Source organism: Saccopteryx bilineata, chromosome 4, assembly GCF_036850765.1.
Source record: "Saccopteryx bilineata isolate mSacBil1 chromosome 4, mSacBil1_pri_phased_curated, whole genome shotgun sequence".
NCBI lineage: Eukaryota > Metazoa > Chordata > Mammalia > Chiroptera > Emballonuridae > Saccopteryx > Saccopteryx bilineata.
The window spans coordinates 287,663,670-287,681,563 of record NC_089493.1 but is presented as its reverse complement, the minus strand read 5'-3'; the positions used below and the strand labels follow the sequence as shown (position 1 = coordinate 287,681,563).

Here is a 17,894-nt window from a genome sequence, read left to right as displayed (position 1 = left end):
CCAGCTGGCGCCACGCAGCCGCAGAGGAGGCGGGGCATCTCCACGTCCTGCCCCGTATGATAATATGGCGCGCCACCGCCCCGCCCGGTTGGGGGACCCTACAGGCGCGACGCCTCAGGGTTCCAGGGCCCGCGAAGCCCGGCAGCGCACCCGCGGAGGCCGAGATGGGGCGGGACGCCAGAGTCGGGGCCAGCGGGGTGGCGGCACAGAGCAGGGACGGTCACCGGGGCCATAGCGCCCCCCGCCGGCACAGAGTGGTACGGCTCGCGGGGGCGGGGCTCGGGTCATGTGACACGGCTGCTGCGGCCATTTTGTTCTGCGGTGCTGGTATTTAGAGCGCAGCGGCTGACGAGCCGGGAGCCTTCGCAGTGGTCTGGTTGCTCGCCTCGCTCTCGCTCCCCCGGCCCGCCCGCCCGCCTCGTCCAGCCCGTCCTCGCCCCCGCCTCGGCCCGCTGAGCTCGCTCCCTCCCCATCCGCAGACATGTCCGAGACCAAGAACAGCCCCGAGTACGCCTCCTTTTTCGCGGTCATGGGCGCCTCGGCCGCCATGGTCTTCAGCGGTGAGCGCCGCGGCAGGAGGGAGGCGGGGGGCACCGGGGCGCGTAGGACTCGTGCCCACACCTCGCTGGGGTTCGGCTGTGACGTCATTATGACGTAATCCCGAGCTGCTGGGGGGTCCCGGGCCTCACGTGACTGGGGGTCGGGGTTCAGAAGGCTGCCGGGGCCATCGGGGGTCGAGTGTAGGGCAAACAGGCTGGACCGGGGTGTGGATTCCGAGGGTCTCCCGGGGGTGCCCAGGCCGGCCTCCCTGCTCCCGGTCCGTGTCGGTGCGGCGTTGGGGCGGTGGCACTGCTGCCATCTTAGCCCCGGGAGAGGTGGGAAGGAGACTGAGGTGGGGGCGCGCGGGCCTGCGCCTGCTCCGGATCCACCCCACCCCACCCCACCCCCAGTCCTGCGGGCAGGTGTGACATCACACCTCGGAAAGCTCCCCCGATGCGGGGCTGGCCCTGTCCTTGGGCGTCGCGGGCGGGGGATCGGGCCCTGGCGCTCCCTGCTGAGGTTCACAGCCCTTGCCCTTCCCCCACTTTCCCCCTGGCGCGGGTCAGGTGGGTCTGTACCCAGAGATAGGTGCTTCCGGTTAGGGCTTGTCACTGTTTCCCAATAGCCTTGTGTGGGTTGGTTGGGAAAACTGGGCTGAGGAGTTGGTCCTGAGAGCCGGCAGGGATCCAGGGGTTGGAGTATCTAAAATCGAGGGGGGCATCAGACAGGCCAAGGACCAAGGGAGTCTTGCCAGCATCGGCGCTGTGTTGTGTGGATGCGTGCAGAGAATCTGCTTCGGGGTGGGTGAGAGGGTCTCACAGAACCTCAGCGCTGGGGAGATTGGGTCTTTGTCCTTAAGAGTTTTCTAGTTCTGGCTCCAATGAATGAAAATGAATGAATGAATAACCTTCCTTCCCTTCTCTGAGGCCTAGTATTGGGAGGGCTGCCCTAGGCATGGGGAAAGGGGTTCTTTATGGCATTGGCTTTTGAAATTGGGTCTTGACCATCCTGGGATGTCGAACTTAAGTGAAAATTGCCCTGCCCGGGAGAAGGACATTTGGCCAGTCTCAGGAATGTGCAACCCAGAGAGGTGAGTCCTGGCAAGATGCAGCCCCCATGGACTGGTCTGGTCTGGCCTGGTCTGGGGCTGGTTTTTGGCTTTGATGACCACACCCTGCCCCACCCTACCTGGTGGATTGGGAGGCTCCCTATGCAGGTATGTGGAGGGTTTGAACTCCAAACAGCCTCTGCTGACTGTAAACACTTGTTAGGTGGGGACTTGGGGGCTCTGCTCTCCTGGGGACCTTCTCTTCCCTCAGCCTGCCTGCCAGTCACGAGCTGCTGAGTGAGCCCTGCCCTTCCCATCATGTGCAAGTCAGAGGTCATTTGTGGTGGGAGAAGTGGTCTGGACTTCCCCTTCCCTCCCAGCTAATGCCTGCTCTTTCCACATCTTCAGGGGCTGACGGCTTTCCAGGGCCTCTTAGCAGGCTCCTATGCCCACTTACCCTAGACTTCTCTGTGTTGCCTCAGGGATTCTGTTTTGCCTGACCACCTGTAGGATGCTGCTTGCAGCTGTTACTCATTCATTCAACAAGTCTTGATTGAGCTCCTACTATGTGCCAAGCACAGGAAGACATCTGTAAACAAAACAGTGCCTGCCCACATGGGATTCCAGCTGTTACTGCTTGCTCCTGAAGCTGAGTTTGCCTCCTGAGCCCTTGATGTGTACCCAGTTCCTGTCCTCCCTCTCGTTATGAGGTCCTTCTACACCTTGCTTGGAACTTTCAGATGGAGCCTGACCAGCGGGTCTCCAAAAGTAAATGACAATGGGATAGCACTGGTCCAGGGCTTTTTTTGCTTGCCCCAGGCTTCTGAGGATTGAGGCCACTCATTCCTGTTGGTCTGAAAGCAGCTTCACTCCTGCTCCCTTCCCTACATAGTACTTAATGTGGTTGACTTATTTCATTTCTCCCAAGCCATTCCAGCACCTGAGGCAGAGGCCACAGAGCCATCCTCAGCGCCCGGGCCAACTTTGTTCCAATGGAGCCTTGGCTGCGGGAGGAGAAGAGAGAGACAGAGAGGAAGGAGAGGGGGAGGGGTGGAGAAGCAGATGGGCGCCTCTCCTGTGTGCACTGGCTGGGAATCGAACCCGGGACTCCTGCACGCCAGGTCGACGCTCTACCACTGAGCCAACTGGCCAGGGCCTTTTGTGGTTGTTTTAATTTACTTACTGATTTTAGAGAAAGAGAGAAAGCAAGATGTTGTTCCACTTATCCATGCATTCATTGGTTGTCTCCTGTACATGCCCTGACCAGGAATTGAACTTGCAACCCTGGTGTACCAGGATAACACTACAACCAACTGAGCTACCTTGCCAGAGCACTGATTGATCTTACAACTAAACAAGGCCCACTCACCCTCAGGCATCCCTGATCCCCATCTCCCACTTTAGCTTCTCTTTTTTTTCTTTTTAAGTGAGAGGAGGGGAGATAGATAGCCTTCTGCATGCGCCTCAGCTGGAATCCACCCAGGAACCCCCCATCTAGGGCTGATGCTCAAACCAACTGAGCTATCCTCAGCACCTGGGACTGATGCTTGAACCAGTCGAGCCACTGGTTGTGAGAGGGGAGAAAGGAGAGAAGAGAAGCAGATATGGTTGCTTCTCATGTGTGCCCTGACTGGAGATCGAACCCAGTATGTCTGCACACTGGACTGACGCTCAATCTCTCTATCCACTGAGCCAACCATCCAGGGCCTCTTCCCCTTTTTTCTTAACTTGTGGCAAAAGTCCTCTTGTCGATTCTTTCTTCATCATACCTTCCCCGAAGCTGTCAGTTGTTCCTTTTCCGTATCTTCTGTGACTTCCTCCCTGCTGGTGCACTCCCAGGATATGGTGCTGTGTTCCTGGAACTGCCAGCTGATTGTACTCTTCCTGTCTCCCATTGGGCCTGTAGCCCACATCAGGCTTGGCCTTCAGAGCTTTCTGACACCTGCTGCCGCCCAGCCATACTGCTTTTCTCTCCTGGTGGTCATCCCTGTTTTTCCCCTTGTTCCTCTTGTTGCCTCCCCAACCCCAGCTACACGATCTCCCTGCTGCCCTCTCAGAGAAGTGCCCAGCTCATGTCCTGCCTCTCGCAGGGGTCCACTGCCTACAATGCCAAGTCTCTAAACGCTCTCCCACCCTGTGCCCTTCCTTAGAATAATGAGCGATGCCACTGTTCCCTTGCACATATGTGGCACAGCCTGACAGGTTGGGCCTGCAATAGGAGCCCAAAGAATGCACTGCAGCCAGGAGAGTTCCAGGAAAGCCTTTGTGAAGACAAGGCCTGACTGAGCTCCAGGCTGAAGCCCCTGAATGTCTAGGCAAGGCAGTGTTGAGATGCCTCTGGGCCTGTAGGGGAAAGGCTGTGCAGGCCCCTCTGCCCCCACCCTTGCCTCCTTCCTCCATTCGCTCCCTATCCAGTGTGATCTTGGTTAGCCTCTCCTTTCATGCTGTTTGGAATCTTACTGGTCATCGGCTCAGATGTCACCTCTATGAAGCCCTTCCCCAGATCCTACCACCACCCTCCTCCCCATTCTCCTCGAACATGGCACTGCTAGGAGGTGCCACACCTGTCTCTCACCATGGTTAGAGACCTGGAAAGGCAACGACCCTCTGAACTTATATCCTGCTTGGCCATGAGCAGAATAGAGACACCTTGTGGCCAAAGCAGGTGAATAAAATGTGTAGGGGAATGTGCAGAATTGTTGTGTGCCCTCCCGCTCACTGACCCATGTTGTCCTTTGCTCAAGAAACCCAGTGGAACCCTGGAGATCAGGTGATGGGAGTTGGAAGAGCTGCCTTACCCCCTGTAGCTCTCTAATCCTCTGATCGGTGCAAAAGTTACTCTAGACTTCGAAGCCAGAAGCCAGGAGAGGGGAACTTTCAGGAAGGCAGCATACGCTAGGAAGAGGGGGAAGGGCAGCTTAGGAGACAGGCACTCTAGAACACTCCCATCTCTGATACTGGGGCCTTGGGCAGAAGTTAGGTTTTTGGGAGGTCTGCCGAGGCCTCACAATTGGGCTGGAGGATGGCTCCCCAGCCCCGTTTTCCTGTGCCCTGTCTTCTTGGCTCACCTTTTCTTTGGTTATTTTTAGAGAATTCTCTTCGAACTTGAGGGTCTAGGCCTGCTGTGTTGCTGAGGGTGTGTTCGTGCCATCGACAGGACAGCCCTCCCGGCTCTGTGTCCCAGGGCTGGGAGTGGCAGGGAGTCGGGGAAGCTCTGGCCTGGGAGGACAGGACTTGTCAGGCTGCTTCCCTCGACTAGTGTCATCAGTAGAAGAGCCCTGTGTGCGATCTGGCTCTACCAGCATGTTGCCTCCGGGCCATCTGGACTGCCAACATACAATCATTTCATGCTTTTCCAGGCTGTTTCTGACCTGAGTGTCTGGAACTCTAGGTGGTACACAAAGTGTCTAGAATCTCCAGCAAGGCATCAGGGACCCAGCTGCCTGTTCCTTTGTGTGACTGCTTGCAGTGTGTTAGAGCTCCACCTTTTAGGTTGGGGCAGCTGAACCGAAGCCCCTTGGGAGTATGGGGTCTGTATAGAAGACTTGGGAAGCACTGGTGAGCATGAGTGGGAGTTCCTAGCGGAGCAGGAGCCCAGACAGGCCACACAGCCCCAAGGGCCTCTGGTAGAAGAAAGAAAGGAGGAGTTCCCTGGGTTCCTTGAGTGTTCAGCTATGATCATTGCCCCTAAGGGCCACCTCCATCTCCCCCTTGCCTGTGGTAACTTGGGGTAGCCCTCGACTGTGTTAGGGCTTCCCCCAAAGTCCTGGCCCCAGATGCTGAGGGCTCACCTTTATCTCCCCCATCCCCAACAGCCCTGGGTGCTGCCTATGGTACAGCCAAGAGTGGCACAGGCATTGCAGCCATGTCTGTCATGCGGCCAGAGCTGATCATGAAGTCCATCATCCCAGTGGTCATGGCTGGCATCATTGCCATCTATGGCCTGGTGGTGGCAGTCCTTATCGCCAACTCCATGACTGAAACCATGTCACTCTACAGGTGAGTGCTGGGTTCTTTTCACTACATCCCCCTGCCTGGGCTCGGGCCCCTGCACAGGCCTGGAGGGATGGGGAGTGGGTATTGGACTGGTGGCCCATGCCCACCATCTTCCTTGGTGAGCAGCTAATGTCTATCCTGTGTCCTCTCTCCCTTAGGAGTTTCCTTCAGCTGGGCGCGGGCCTGAGTGTGGGCCTGAGTGGGCTGGCAGCCGGCTTTGCTATTGGCATTGTGGGGGACGCCGGTGTGCGAGGCACTGCCCAGCAGCCCCGACTATTCGTGGGCATGATCCTGATCCTCATCTTCGCAGAGGTGCTGGGCCTCTACGGGCTCATCGTGGCCCTAATCCTCTCCACAAAGTAACCCCTTTCCAAGCCCACCAGCCACAGAATATGATATAAAGACCACCCCTCCTCATTCCAGAATGAACAGCCTGACACACACGCACGGGGCAGCTGCCCCTCCCCCCAGTAGTTGGTCTTGTAAATGCGCAGTGTCCTAGTGCCCATCGTCTGTTGCCCCTGCCCGCCCCGTGCCGTGGACATCTGGGCCCACTCATCACCCATCCAGGTCCCCTGACCAGTGAGGATGCTGGCTTCTGGCCACCCCCTCCCATTTACCTGCCGTAGAGTGCTCTGTGTATAAGGATGAATTCGAGTTGTCATTTTCACTGGATGTTTATTTATAAAGATTTGACCTGTTCGCACGTCTGTGGAGCAGCCCTCCGTCTCCCAACTATAGTAATCTTTATTATAAGAGTGTCGCTTTGTGGGGTTGCCGTGTGCCCTGAGACTTTTTGGATGGAACCACCAACCTCCAGCCCTCGTTGCGGGGCTGTGAGCCGGGTCTGCCAGGCCCGGAAACGTCTCCAATAAAATTCTCGGATGTGACTGGAATTCTGTGTGCAGCGATTGTGTGGGGCGGGCTGCGAGGTGGCAGTGTTATTGCGAGCTCCGCGTCTGTGTGGTCACGTGGACATCCAGGTCACGTGGTGCGCCTTAGTCCTCTGAGTCATGTGGGCTGGGCCGCGCTCCCGGCCAGGATTCGGCTGCGAGGCTTCCGGCTCACGCGGCACAAGATGCGCAACGGGAAGGACGCCGCCCGGTGCCCGGTGCTCCAGTTCACCAACTGCCGCATCCTGCGGGGCCGAAGGCTGCTCAGGTGGTGTGGGGCTGGTGGATGCGGGGCTCTGCGCTGCTGGAGTGAGATCAGCGGGCGGGCGCAGGTTGGGGCTGGGGGGCTGGGGGGCTGGGGTGGTGATCCGAGCCCCCGCTGCTCTGCCCGCAGGGAGGATCTGTGGGTGCGCGAGGGCCACATTCTGGACCCAGAGAAGCTGTTCTTTGAGGAGCGGCTGGTAGCCGACGAGCAGCGGGACTGTGGGGGCTGCATACTGGCGCCGGGCTTCATCGACCTGCAGATCAACGGTGCGGCCTAGGTCCCGAGGGTGGAGACAAGGGGGAGGAGCCCTGAGTATTGTGCGATCCCCTCTTTCTGTGGCCACAGGTGGATTTGGCATTGACTTTTCTCAGGCCACGGAGAATGTGGGTTCGGGAGTTGCCCTGGTGGCCCAGAGGATCCTGTCGCACGGAGTCACCTCCTTCTGTCCCACCTTAGTCACCTCGCCTCCGGAGGTTTATCACAAGGTGAGGCCAGGTTTCTGGCCTTAAGCAAAGGGGGCCAGCTCATTGATTTTCAGATTTCATCTCTCTCCACAAATGCCTCTTGGCACTTTGGTCCGACCTTGCCTGCTGGCCTCCTTCCACCTGGTGCTGGGGTCCTATTTCCTGGGCTTTCTCAAATTCAGGTGTTGTTCTGCTTGCCTCCCTAGACCCACTGTCATTTCGGGTCTGACTGCTTCTGCAGCTGTCCCCACAGACCTCCATATTTGCTACTGCAGCGCCTCCACCTACTGCATTCCTTTCCTACCTTGTGCTCTGGCCGCCTCTAGGCTCCAGAAACGGGCTCCTGGACCAAGACCGCTGGGGACGTTCCCACTGCCAGCCACGTCCTTTGCGGCTTCTCGGCTCTTCTTCCCCAGCCTGCCTTGTAGTATATGGTAAACAGACCTTCCAGAGGGAAGCTCCACTATACCCCGCCTTTCTCTGCTGCTCTTGCCTACATTCCACACCCTCCCACTTCCCACTTGCAAGTCCTGCCCTTCATGTGTCTGGGGTCCTTTTTCCATTAATAAGTTTAACATTTTATGTGGGTGGTCCACTTTGCTCTTTTCCACATTTTATTGGTCTCATTCTGTGTGTATATATGTTCTTTTTTCCTGAGGTGTTTGAGAGTAGGTTGAGTATGTCATACCTCTTTACCTTTTTTTTTTTTTTTTTTTGTATTTTTCTGAAGTTGGAAACGGGGAGGCAGTCAGACAGACTCCCACATGCGCCCGACCGGGATCCACCCGGCATGCCCACCAGAGGGCGTCGCTCCGTTGTGACCAGAGCCATTCCAGTGCCTGAGGCAGAGGCCACAGAGCCATCCCCAGCATCTAGGCCAACTTTGCTCCAATGGAGCCCTGGCCGCAGGAGGGGAAGAGAGAGACAGAGAGGAAGGAGAGGGGGAGGGGTGGAGAAGCAGATGGGTGCTTCTCCCGTGTGCCCTGGCAGGGAATCGAACCCAGGACTCCCACACGCCAGGCCAACGCTCTACCACTGAGCCAACCGACCAGGGCCCCTCTTTACTTTTTAATAAACTGTTTCTTAAAAGCATAGGTATTCTGCAAGCATAATAGAGTTACTGAGTTTAGGAAATTAGCAATTATCTTTTAAACTACCATTTTTGTCCCAGTTTTGTAGTTTTTTTTCCTTCCAGTACAGAATCCATGTCAGGACTGCTGATTGCGTTGTTCTCTGTGGCGTTCCCTCCTGGGTGTTTAGACACAGAGTCAGAATGAGGAGCTATGGGAGGTGGGTGTGGCCTCCTGACTTTATCAACTGTCAGCTGGGAGGGAGACTCCAAATACTCCTTACTCATTCTGAGCCTCAGTTTTCTCAAATCTAAAGTGAGACTAATTGGCCCTGGCTGCTTGGCTCAGTGGTAGAGCATCAGGCCGGCATGTGGATGTCCTGTGTTCGATTCCTGTCAGGGTGCACAGGAGAAGCGACCATCTGCTTCTGCTTTAGGTCTGCCCTTTGCTACCTTTCCTGGAGGAAGGTTTGCTTGCTCTGTTCTCTGCTTCAGGTCCATTTCAGCTGAGGCAAGATCAGGCATCTCCTCAGGGTGGCAGCCAGGCCATCGCCTCGCCCTACACACCCTCTACACTTTGCCCTTTCCCCCTGATTTCATCCCTTGCAGGCACCTCATTCTTCTCACCTCCAGACTTTATTCTGTTATGTTAGGTGCTCTCTCGTTCTCCCTTTCTAAACTCTATTCTGGCCTGACCGGTGGTGGCACAGTGGATAAGGCGTCGACCTGGAATGTTGCGTTCCGGTCACTGGTTCAAATCCCGAGGCTTGCGCAGCCAAAGCACATACAAGAGGCAACTACAAGTTGATGCTTCCATCTCCCTCCCCCTAAAATCAATAAATAAAATCTTTTTTTTAAAAAAAGCTATTCTGGAGAAACTTACCCATTGTTTTTCTTCAACCTTTAGTGAACTTACACATGTCACATGGCGTGTTCAGAAAAGTAGCAGCCCTTTTGCCACTGCCAGTTCTCACTGAGAGACAATCACTTCGAACTCAGTTGAGCCTTTGGAATTTGCCCTTGTATCTCTCAAAACTATGCTGGTGCTTCTGCCATGACTTTTCACTGTAGAGTAGTATATACGTTTGCTTCCCATCAGGAGATATGAGGACTGGATCGCTTTGACCCTTTGAGCCCTCTCTCTTCCAGCCTACCCATCCTCCCCAAATAGTTCCTGTGATTAGTATGAGATTGTGTCAAGGGGACAGGTGGCTTGCTTGCTTGCTTATTTATTTATTTTAGAGAGAGAGATGAGAAGCATCACCTCTTTGTTGCTCATTTCAGTTGCTCATTGATTGCTTCTCATACGTGCCTTGACCAGGGTGCTCCAGTCAAGCCACTGACCCCTTGCTCAGGCCAGTGACCTTTGGGCTCAGGCCAGCGACCATGGGGTCATGTCTCTATGACCCTACACTCAAGCCGGCGACTTTGGAGTTTTGAACCTGGGTCCTCAGCGTCCCATGCTGACGCTCTAGCCACTACGCCACCACCTGGTCAGGCCTTCCTTCCTTCCTTCCTTCCTTCCTTCCTTCCTTCCTTCCTTCCTTCCTCCCTTCCCTTCCCTTCTCCTCCCTCCCTCCCTCCCTCCCTCCCTCCCTCCCTCCCTCCCTCCCTCCCTCCCTCCCTCCCTTCTGGGGGAGTAGTAGGAAGCATCAACTCCCATATGTGCCTTGACCAGGCAAGCCCAGGGTTTCAAACCGGCAACCTCAGCGTTCCAGGTCGAGGCTTTATCCACTGCGCCACCACAGGTCAGGCCAGGGTTCTTTTTTTTTTATTTTTTTTTTAAGATTTTATTTTATTGCTTTTTAGGGAGAGGAGAGAGAGAGAAGGGGTGAAGGGGTGAGGAGTGGGAAGCATACAATTGTAGTTGCTTGTTGTATGTGCCTTGACTGGCCAAACCCAGGGTTTTGTACCGGCAGCCTCAGCATTCCAGGTCAATGTATTTTCTTTTTTACAGAGACAGAGAGAGAGTCAGATAGAGGGATAGATAGGGACAGACAGGAACGGAGAGAGATGAGAAGCATCAATTATCAGTTTTTCATTGCAACACCTTAGTTGTTCATTAATTGCTTTCTCATATGTGCCTTGACCATGGGGCTACAGCAGACCGAGTAACCCCTTGCTAAAGCCAGTGACCTTGGGTCTAAGCTGGTAAGCTTTGCTTAAACCAGATGAGCCCGTGCTCAAGCTGGCAACCTCAGGGTCTCGAACCTGGGTCCTCCGCATTCCAGTCTGATGCTCTATCCACTGCGCCACCGCCTGGTCAGGCCAGGTCAATGTATTTTTCACTGCGCCACCACAGGCCAGGTTGTATTGTCTTCATATATATATATATATATATATATATATATATATATAACTTTATTTATTTATTTTAGAGAGGGGGGGGGAAGCACGAAGCATCAACTCCCATATGTGCCTTGACCAGGCAAGCCCAGGGTTTTGAACCAGCAACCTCAGCGTTCCAGGTTGACGCTTTACCCACTGCACCACCACAGGTTAGGCTGTATTGTCTTTTTTTTTTTTTTAATTTTTCTGAAGCTGGAAACGGGGAGAGACAGTCAGACAGACTCCCGCATGCGCCCAACCGGATCCACCCGGCACGCCCACCAGGGGGCGACGCTCTGCCCACCAGGGGGTGATGCTCTGCCCCTCCGGGGCGTTGCTCTGCTGCGACCAGAGCCACTCTAGCGCCTGGGGCAGAGGCCAAGGAGCCATCCTCAGCGCCTGGGCCATCTCTGCTCCAATGGAGCCCTGGCTGCAGGAGGGGAAGAGAGAGACAGAGAGGAAGGAGAGGGGGAGGGATGGAGAAGCAGATGGGCACTTCTCCTGTGTGCCCTGGCCGGGAATTGAACCCGGGACTTCTGCACGCCAGGCCGACACTCTACCACTGAGCCAACCGGCCAGGGCCTGTATTGTCTTTTAACTCCCAGAGTTGCTGATGAGAAGTTGGAAGCCATCTGATCCCTGATCCTTTGTGTGTAACCTTGTTTCTTCTGTCTGGAAGCTTGTGTGATCTTCCTTTGGCCACTGAGTGGTAAAGTCTCAGGTTGACGCTCTGAGGACTGGGCGAGTTTATATACTGTGCTGGTCTTTGGTACGCCCTTGTCAATCTGGAAGTTTAGGGTTTTGCTATTTGTTTTATTTGTATGTTTTACTTTTCTTGAATTACTTCTTTGATTTCTCGCCTTCATTTCTCTCTTCCTTCTGGGAGTTATTATTCTGCTGTTGGACCTCTTGAACAGCTTCTCTCAGTTTTCTCTCCTTTCTTCCTCTTTGACTCTGTTTTCTAGACATTTTCTTAGCTTTTTAATTTTTTATGTTTATTTTATTGGTTCTAGAGAGAGATGAAGGGAGAGAGAGAAAGAGGGAGAGAGATGGGAACGGTGATCTGTTCCTGTATGTTCCCTGACCTAGGATCAAACTGGCAATCTCTGCACTTCGGGTCAGTGCTCTAAACAGCTGAGGAAGGAGAGGAGGAGGGGTGGAGAAGCAGATGGGCGCTTCTCCTGTGTGCCCTGCCCGGGAATTGAACCCGGGACTTCTGCACGCCAGGCCGAAACTCTACCACTGAGCCAACCGGCCAGGGCCAATTTATTCATTTTTATTAGAGAGAGAGGGGAAAGAGAGAGAGAGGGAGAGACAGAGAGAGAGAAGGGAGAGGAGCAGGAAGCATCAACTCCCATATGTGCCTTGACCAGGCAAGCCCAAGGTTTCCAACCGGCGACCTCAGTGTTCTAGGTCGAGGCTTTATCCTACTGCGCCACCACAGGTCAGGCCTCAGGCAAGGCTTTTTAAAGTGAGAGGGAAACAAGGATTTATTTGAGACCAAAGAATAGCCTTCAGAAAGCATTTATTCAGGTGGCTATCCACATAATGTTCCGATTTGAAGACAAAGGCAATGAGTATTGATAAGAAGGAGAAGGGAATAATTACATCAGTAGAAGGCACTTTTATTGGAGTGGGCAGCAGTGATGTTGATTTTAAACGATATTCTTAATTTTCAGTCTAGTGGTCATTATAATGACTACTTTCTTGTTACCCTTATAGACATTTCTTTGGGACACAATGTTGCTTCAGCTCCAGTCCGAAGGCTATTTTGCAAAGATGTGAGGTATAAGATGTTCAAGGCAGCTTCCCTGGCATGGTGGCTCTGGCTCTGTTTTATGGTGGCTCCATTTATTATCTTTTTGACAGTTCAGTATGGAAGCTCTTGTTTTTCCCCCAGAATGTTTCTCTTTTTTAACATCCCATTCTTTTTTTTTTTTAATTTATTCATTTTAGCGAGGAGAGGGAGAGACAGAGAGAGAGAGAGAGAGAGAGAGAGAGAGAGAGAGAGAGAAGGGGGGAGGAGCTGGAAGCATCAACTCCCATAACATCCCATTCTTGTTTCAGTGAGTGCAGGACCTCTTCTCACATGTCTGCCTCTTCTCGGGTTTCTGCTTCCCGGCCATTGTGTCTTGTCATTTGTTCATCTTTCTGTGTGTCCTTTCACCAGCCTTCCCAAGCTGGAAGACCTTTGTAGTTTGCTCCGATTGAAAGCAGGTCTTAGCCAGCCACCAAGAGCACCCAGCCTGGAGGGATTCCTGGCGCCCGGTAGGTTGAGATCTCTTGAGTTCTTACTGGTCAGATCCCCAGAGATGAGTCTTGTTCTTCTAAGAGGGAAGAGTCCTAACTGGTGACATTCAGGGAGCATTAGAAATAAAAACTTCAGCCTGACCAGGCGGTGGCGTGGTGGATAGAGCGTCGGACTGGGATGCGGAAGACCCAGGTTCGAGACCCCGAGGTTGCCAGCTTGAGCGCGGGCTCATCTGGCTTGAGCAAAAAGCTCACCAGCTTGAACCCAAGGTTGCTGGCTCGAGCAAGGGGTTATTCTGTCTGCTGAAGGCCCGCAGTCAAGGAATATATGAGAAAGCAATCAATGAACAACTAAGGTGTCACAATGAAAAACTGATGATTGATGCTTCTCATCTCTCTCTGTTCTTGTCTGTCTGTCCCTATATATCCCTTTCTTTGACACTCTCTCTGTCCCTGTATAAAAAAAAAGAAAGAAAGACAAACTTCACATGACCAGGTGGTGGCGCAGTGGATAGAACGTCAGCCTGGGACGCAGAGGACCAAGGTTTGAAACCCTGAGGTCGCTGACTTGAGCACAGGGTCACCAGCTTGAGCATGGGCTCATAGGCATGACCCCATGGTTAGTGGCTTGAGCTCAAAGGTTGTTGGCTTGTGTAAGAGGTCACTGGCTCAGCTGAGCCCCCACCTCTCAAGGCATGTATTAGAAAGCAGTCGTTGGCCTGACCTGTGGTGGCGCAGTGGGATAAAGCGTCAACCTGGAACACTGAGGTTGCCGGTTTGAAACCTTGGGCTTGCCTGGTCAAGGCACATATGGGAGTTGATGCTTCCTGCTCCTCCCCCTTCTCTCTCTTTCACTTCTCTCTCTCTAAAAAATCAATAAATAAAATATTTAAAAAAAAAAAAGAAAGCAGTCGTCGACCTGGAAATACTGAGGTCGCTGGTTCAAAACCCTGGGCCTGCCTGGTCAAGGCACATATGGGAGTTGATGCTTCCAGCTCCTCCCCCCTTCTCTCTCTCTGTCTCTCTCTCCTCTCTCTTTCTCTCTGTCTTTCACCCTCTCTCTCTCCTCTCTAAAAATGAATAAATTAAAAAAAAATGAAGAAAAAAAAAAAGAGAAAGCAATCAATGAACAACTAAAGTGCCACAACTACGAGGTGATGCCTCTCTCCGTCTGTCCCTCTCTCAAAAAAAAAAAAAAAATGTGTGTGTGTGTGTGTGTGTGTGTGTGTATGTGTGTATAAATTTCATTTAATTGCTCCATTTTCTTCATCTGCCCACCGGTATGGTTTACTTCCCCAGGCACTTGGCAGGGCACACTCAGGGGTCCAGCTGCTCTTCACTGAGGCTCCTGCTGTTGGTCTCCCCATTTCTTAAGGCACCAGGTGCTGCCAGGGCCTGAGCCTATGGGGGCTGTGGCGCCTTGTTTCCTCCCTGTCCCCTCTGCACAGCTGCCCACATCCGCCCAGTACCTACTTGTCAGGCTCCCAAGTCAGCCTGCCCTTCCCCCATCCTCTCTGTCCCGTGAGGCTTAAACTTCTCAAAACTCTCTGTACTCCTGTCCCAGGCTTACCCCAGGGACTGCACAGTATCCTGTTTTATCCCCGTCTGTGTCCTCCACCTTGAAGGACGGAGATGTGGGCTGGGGTGCTTGTCTGCCTGCCTGCTTCCAAGATAACGTATCGCGTGTCCACCTGCTACGGACGAGTGTCTAGTTCCAGGCACAGCATGGCGACACCATTGGTGCCTGAGCCCCTGCTTTGGCCCCTCACTCAGCCTAGATTGCATGTACCCCTTCTGCCTCTGGGCCTCAGGGAGGCCAGGCCCTTGGGACACGTACCCCACTGTTTCTCAGCTGCTGCCTGGACTGGTGTCACCTCAAGGGCCAGGGCAGGTGGAGTTGCCCCCAGTGTCCACTCACCTCACCTCTGCCTGGGGACTCTCCTTGCCACCTGGTCCTCGCAGGTAGAACGGTCTTACATCTTGCAGCCTGTCGTTTCCCGGTGCTCCTCACCTTGTGTCCTGCTGGTTCTAAGCACCATGCTCTCCCTGACTATGGTGGGGGGCCTTCAATCATCTTCCAATACTTGATAGAAGGCCAGCAGGCCCTGGGCTGGGCTGTAACCTCTGGGTGCTGGGCCGTGGGGGTCAGGGCTTTAACAGCTGGTTCCCCCCAGGTCCTTCCTCAGATCCCCGTGAAGAGTGGTGGTCCCCATGGGGCAGGGGTCCTCGGTGAGTGGCTGACCCCTCTTCCCGCCCCCACCCTGGAAGGTTCCTTTGGTACCTGTTGGCAGCCCCTACACGTCCAGATGCCCAAATGGGGTGGGCGGGTGGGCAGGCGAGAGGGGCTAGGGCAGGGACTGCAGGGTGTGAGGCCTGCTGGAACCATCTGCTCCCCTCTTCCCAGGGGTGCACCTGGAGGGCCCATTTATCAGCCGAGAGAAGCGGGGTGCACACCCTGAGGCCCACCTACGCTCTTTTGAGGCCAACGCCTTCCGCGATGTTCTGGCCACCTACGGGCCCCTAGACAACGTTCGCATCGTGACACTGGCTCCTGAGCTGGGCCGCAGCCATGAGGTGATCCAGGCACTGACGGCCCGTGGCATCTGTGTGTCCCTAGGTGAGGGGGCATGTCCCCATCTGAGGGGGCAGGCTCACCAGGGGGTCCTGGGCTGGTTGCAGAATCTGAGTCTGGGTCCTTGTGCAGGGCACTCGGTGGCTAACCTGCAGGTTGCGGAGGAAGCTGTGCAGAGCGGGGCCACCTTCATCACCCACCTCTTCAATGCCATGCTACCTGTGAGTGTGGCCCTCACCCCTGGGTGGGCAGGCATGAGCACTCCTGCTGTGGCTCAGCTTTCCCCATCCTGGCCCTGCCCAGTTCCACCATCGTGACCCGGGCATTGTGGGACTCCTGACCAGTGACCGCCTGCCCCCGGGCCGCCACATCTTCTATGGGATGATCTCTGATGGCATGCACACCAACCCTGCTGCCCTGCGCATTGCTCACCGGGCCCATCCCCAGGGTGAGTGTCCAGGCAGGGTGGGGGCAGGTAGGAGGACCAGGTGGGACAGGTCCTGAGGCCTCCTCATCCCCAGGGCTGGTGTTGGTCACTGACGCTGTCCCTGCCCTGGGCTTGGGCAATGGCCGTCACACGCTGGGGCAGCAGGAGGTGGAGGTAGATGGGCTAACAGCCTATGTGGCAGGTGAGTGACCCTCGTCCCCACTGGCTGCCCACATTAGACGGCCCCCTCAGCCCTTCTGGTGGGATGTAAGAACCTGGGTGTTCCCTGCCAACCCACACCCCATCCAGTGTGCCTGGTGGCCCCCACCTCCCCTCCCCCAGAGCCTGCCCTCTCTGCTCTCAAGGCACCAAGACGCTGTGCGGCAGCATAGCCCCGATGGACGTCTGCGTTCGGCATTTCCTGCAGGCCACAGGTCAGCAAGACTGGTGTGTGTGTGTGTGTGTGTGTACACCTTTTGGGGGCCAAGGCTGCAGCTGAGAGGCTAGAGGGAACAGTGGGGACCACCAGGGTCCTGCACCCATACCCTTGCCATGTCTAGTCGGGTTCCCTGGGGAAGGGCACTGGTAATGTGGCCAGAGTCCCACCTATAGAGAGTTAACAGCAGGGTGAAAGGAGGGAGAGCGAACAAATGACTGGAGCCCAGAATGACAGGCCCCACAGCCATGGTACCCGAGAGAGGAAGGGTGGGAGGGATTCTGCCTCACCCTGAGGGCAGCGCCTTGGCCCCAGGCCTGTGGGGAGGTTAAGGGGCCGGAGCAGCAGTCCAGGCTCCTGGGTCAGGCGGGAATCCGTGTGTTCAGGAAAAGTGGGCAGGGGGTGTCTGGCAGAAGCTGTGGTTGGCCCGGCCCCATAGGGCTCTTGGTAGCACCTGGGGTAGGGTGTCATGTCGGGGGCTGAGGGTCACCAGGGTTCAAGTTGCTGTTCACAGCAGCAAGGAGACAGGCTGGGAGGCAGGCGACAGCTGTGTTCTGCTATGGGGGGTGATGCAGGGGATGAAGAGGATTGGGTTTGGTTATTTGACTTCTTGTCGGGGGGAAGGGGCAGAGCACTAAGTCCCAGGTGGCCTCATAGATGCCCAGGTTACAGCTTTCTTGTGGGGTGCTTTCCCTGGGACCCAGGAGGAGGATGGGCTCGTGAGTGTTCGGGTCCAGAGGGTCCCCCACAGGGCTGGGATGGGGAGTGGCTGGGAAGGATGGGACTGGGGGTCCTGGTCCACCTGCTGCACAGTCCCGGGATGTGATCTCGCCACCCTGTCCCAGGACTGGGAGCTCCAGGGCTCGGTGGGGGAGCTCCAGCAGAGCCCCCGGGGCTGAGGATGCTCACTCAGCTGTGTCTCCTGAGCAGGCTGCAGCGTGGAGTCGGCCCTGGAGGCGGCGTCATTGCACCCCGCCCAGCTGCTGGGACTGGAGAAGCGCAAGGGAACCCTGGACTTTGGGGCTGATGCAGGTCAGGGTCCAGTGTGTTGCGGCCTGGCCAAACTCGAGTTCTTGTAGGCCTGGGAAAGGGACTGGGTGGGCAGAAGGGCGGGATCTTATGCATCAGGCCAGGCCTTCTGGCACCTGAGACCAGGTCAGGCAAGGGGCTGCCGGGACCCTTAACCCTTACCCCTTAATGCCAGGAGTCTCGGTTACAGGGCCCCCGTCAGTCTGTGTTGGGTCTTCCTAAACAAGTTGTGTCCCAGGCCCTGGTTTCCCCATCAGCCTCGGGCTGGGGGTGGGGGGCCAGGCAGTCCCGCCCCTCCCTCCTTCCCACAGCCCACCTTTGACCTAGACTTTGTGATGCTCGATGACTCCCTCCATGTCCGGGCCACCTACATCTCGGGCGAGTTGGTGTGGCAGGCGGAGGAAGCCAGGCCGTGACCAAGGACTGCAGCTGAGAAGGACAATCAGCCCCAACCGGGTACCGTCAGTGCTGGGCCAGCAAGGAGCTGGTCTCCAGGGAATGAGCGGGAACCCTGCCCAGGTGGATGCCCTTGGCGCTGGAGGTGGCTGGCTCGGATAAACCGTGTACCCCACAGGGA

At 55.5% G+C, this 17,894-nt stretch overlaps 2 protein-coding genes across 4 annotated transcripts; both read left to right on the top strand.

Moving 5' to 3' along the window:
* Positions 1–308: 308 nt before the first annotated feature.
* Positions 309–6,480, top strand: ATP6V0C (ATPase H+ transporting V0 subunit c). Its single transcript, XM_066275201.1, has 3 exons — positions 309–560; positions 5,404–5,587; positions 5,743–6,480. The coding sequence occupies exons 1-3, from the start codon at positions 482–484 to the stop codon at positions 5,945–5,947; spliced, it is 468 nt and encodes a 155-aa protein (XP_066131298.1). The 5' UTR covers positions 309–481; the 3' UTR covers positions 5,948–6,480.
* Positions 6,481–6,611: 131 nt separating this feature from the next.
* On the top strand, positions 6,612–17,894 carry AMDHD2 (amidohydrolase domain containing 2). Of its 3 annotated transcripts, XM_066275198.1 has the most exons (11): positions 6,612–6,745; positions 6,872–7,008; positions 7,088–7,227; positions 15,028–15,082; positions 15,258–15,470; positions 15,558–15,646; positions 15,729–15,873; positions 15,947–16,054; positions 16,218–16,286; positions 17,219–17,320; positions 17,645–17,894. In XM_066275198.1, exons 1-11 carry the CDS (start codon positions 6,663–6,665, stop codon positions 17,731–17,733), a joined length of 1,230 nt encoding a protein of 409 aa, XP_066131295.1. In that variant the 5' UTR covers positions 6,612–6,662; the 3' UTR covers positions 17,734–17,894. The 3 variants fall into 3 exon arrangements, with proteins under 3 accessions (XP_066131295.1, XP_066131296.1, XP_066131297.1); XM_066275199.1 differs by lacking the exon at positions 15,028–15,082 and having other exon boundaries at positions 7,114–7,227; XM_066275200.1 differs by lacking the exon at positions 17,645–17,894 and having other exon boundaries at positions 16,195–16,286.

Excerpts from the sequence above, each read along its gene's own strand:
- ATP6V0C (XM_066275201.1), top strand. The coding sequence starts at position 482 with ATGTCCGAGACCAAGAACAGCCCCGAGTACGCCTCCTTTTTCGCGGTC. Across the intron at positions 561-5,403 it reads GGCCGCCATGGTCTTCAGCG|CCCTGGGTGCTGCCTATGGT; the intron begins GTGAGCGCCGCG and ends CATCCCCAACAG. Across the intron at positions 5,588-5,742 it reads GAAACCATGTCACTCTACAG|GAGTTTCCTTCAGCTGGGCG; the intron begins GTGAGTGCTGGG and ends TCTCTCCCTTAG.
- AMDHD2 (XM_066275198.1), top strand. The coding sequence starts at position 6,663 with ATGCGCAACGGGAAGGACGCCGCCCGGTGCCCGGTGCTCCAGTTCACC. Across the intron at positions 16,055-16,217 it reads GCTAACAGCCTATGTGGCAG|GCACCAAGACGCTGTGCGGC; the intron begins GTGAGTGACCCT and ends TCTGCTCTCAAG. Across the intron at positions 17,321-17,644 it reads GGACTTTGGGGCTGATGCAG|ACTTTGTGATGCTCGATGAC; the intron begins GTCAGGGTCCAG and ends CCTTTGACCTAG.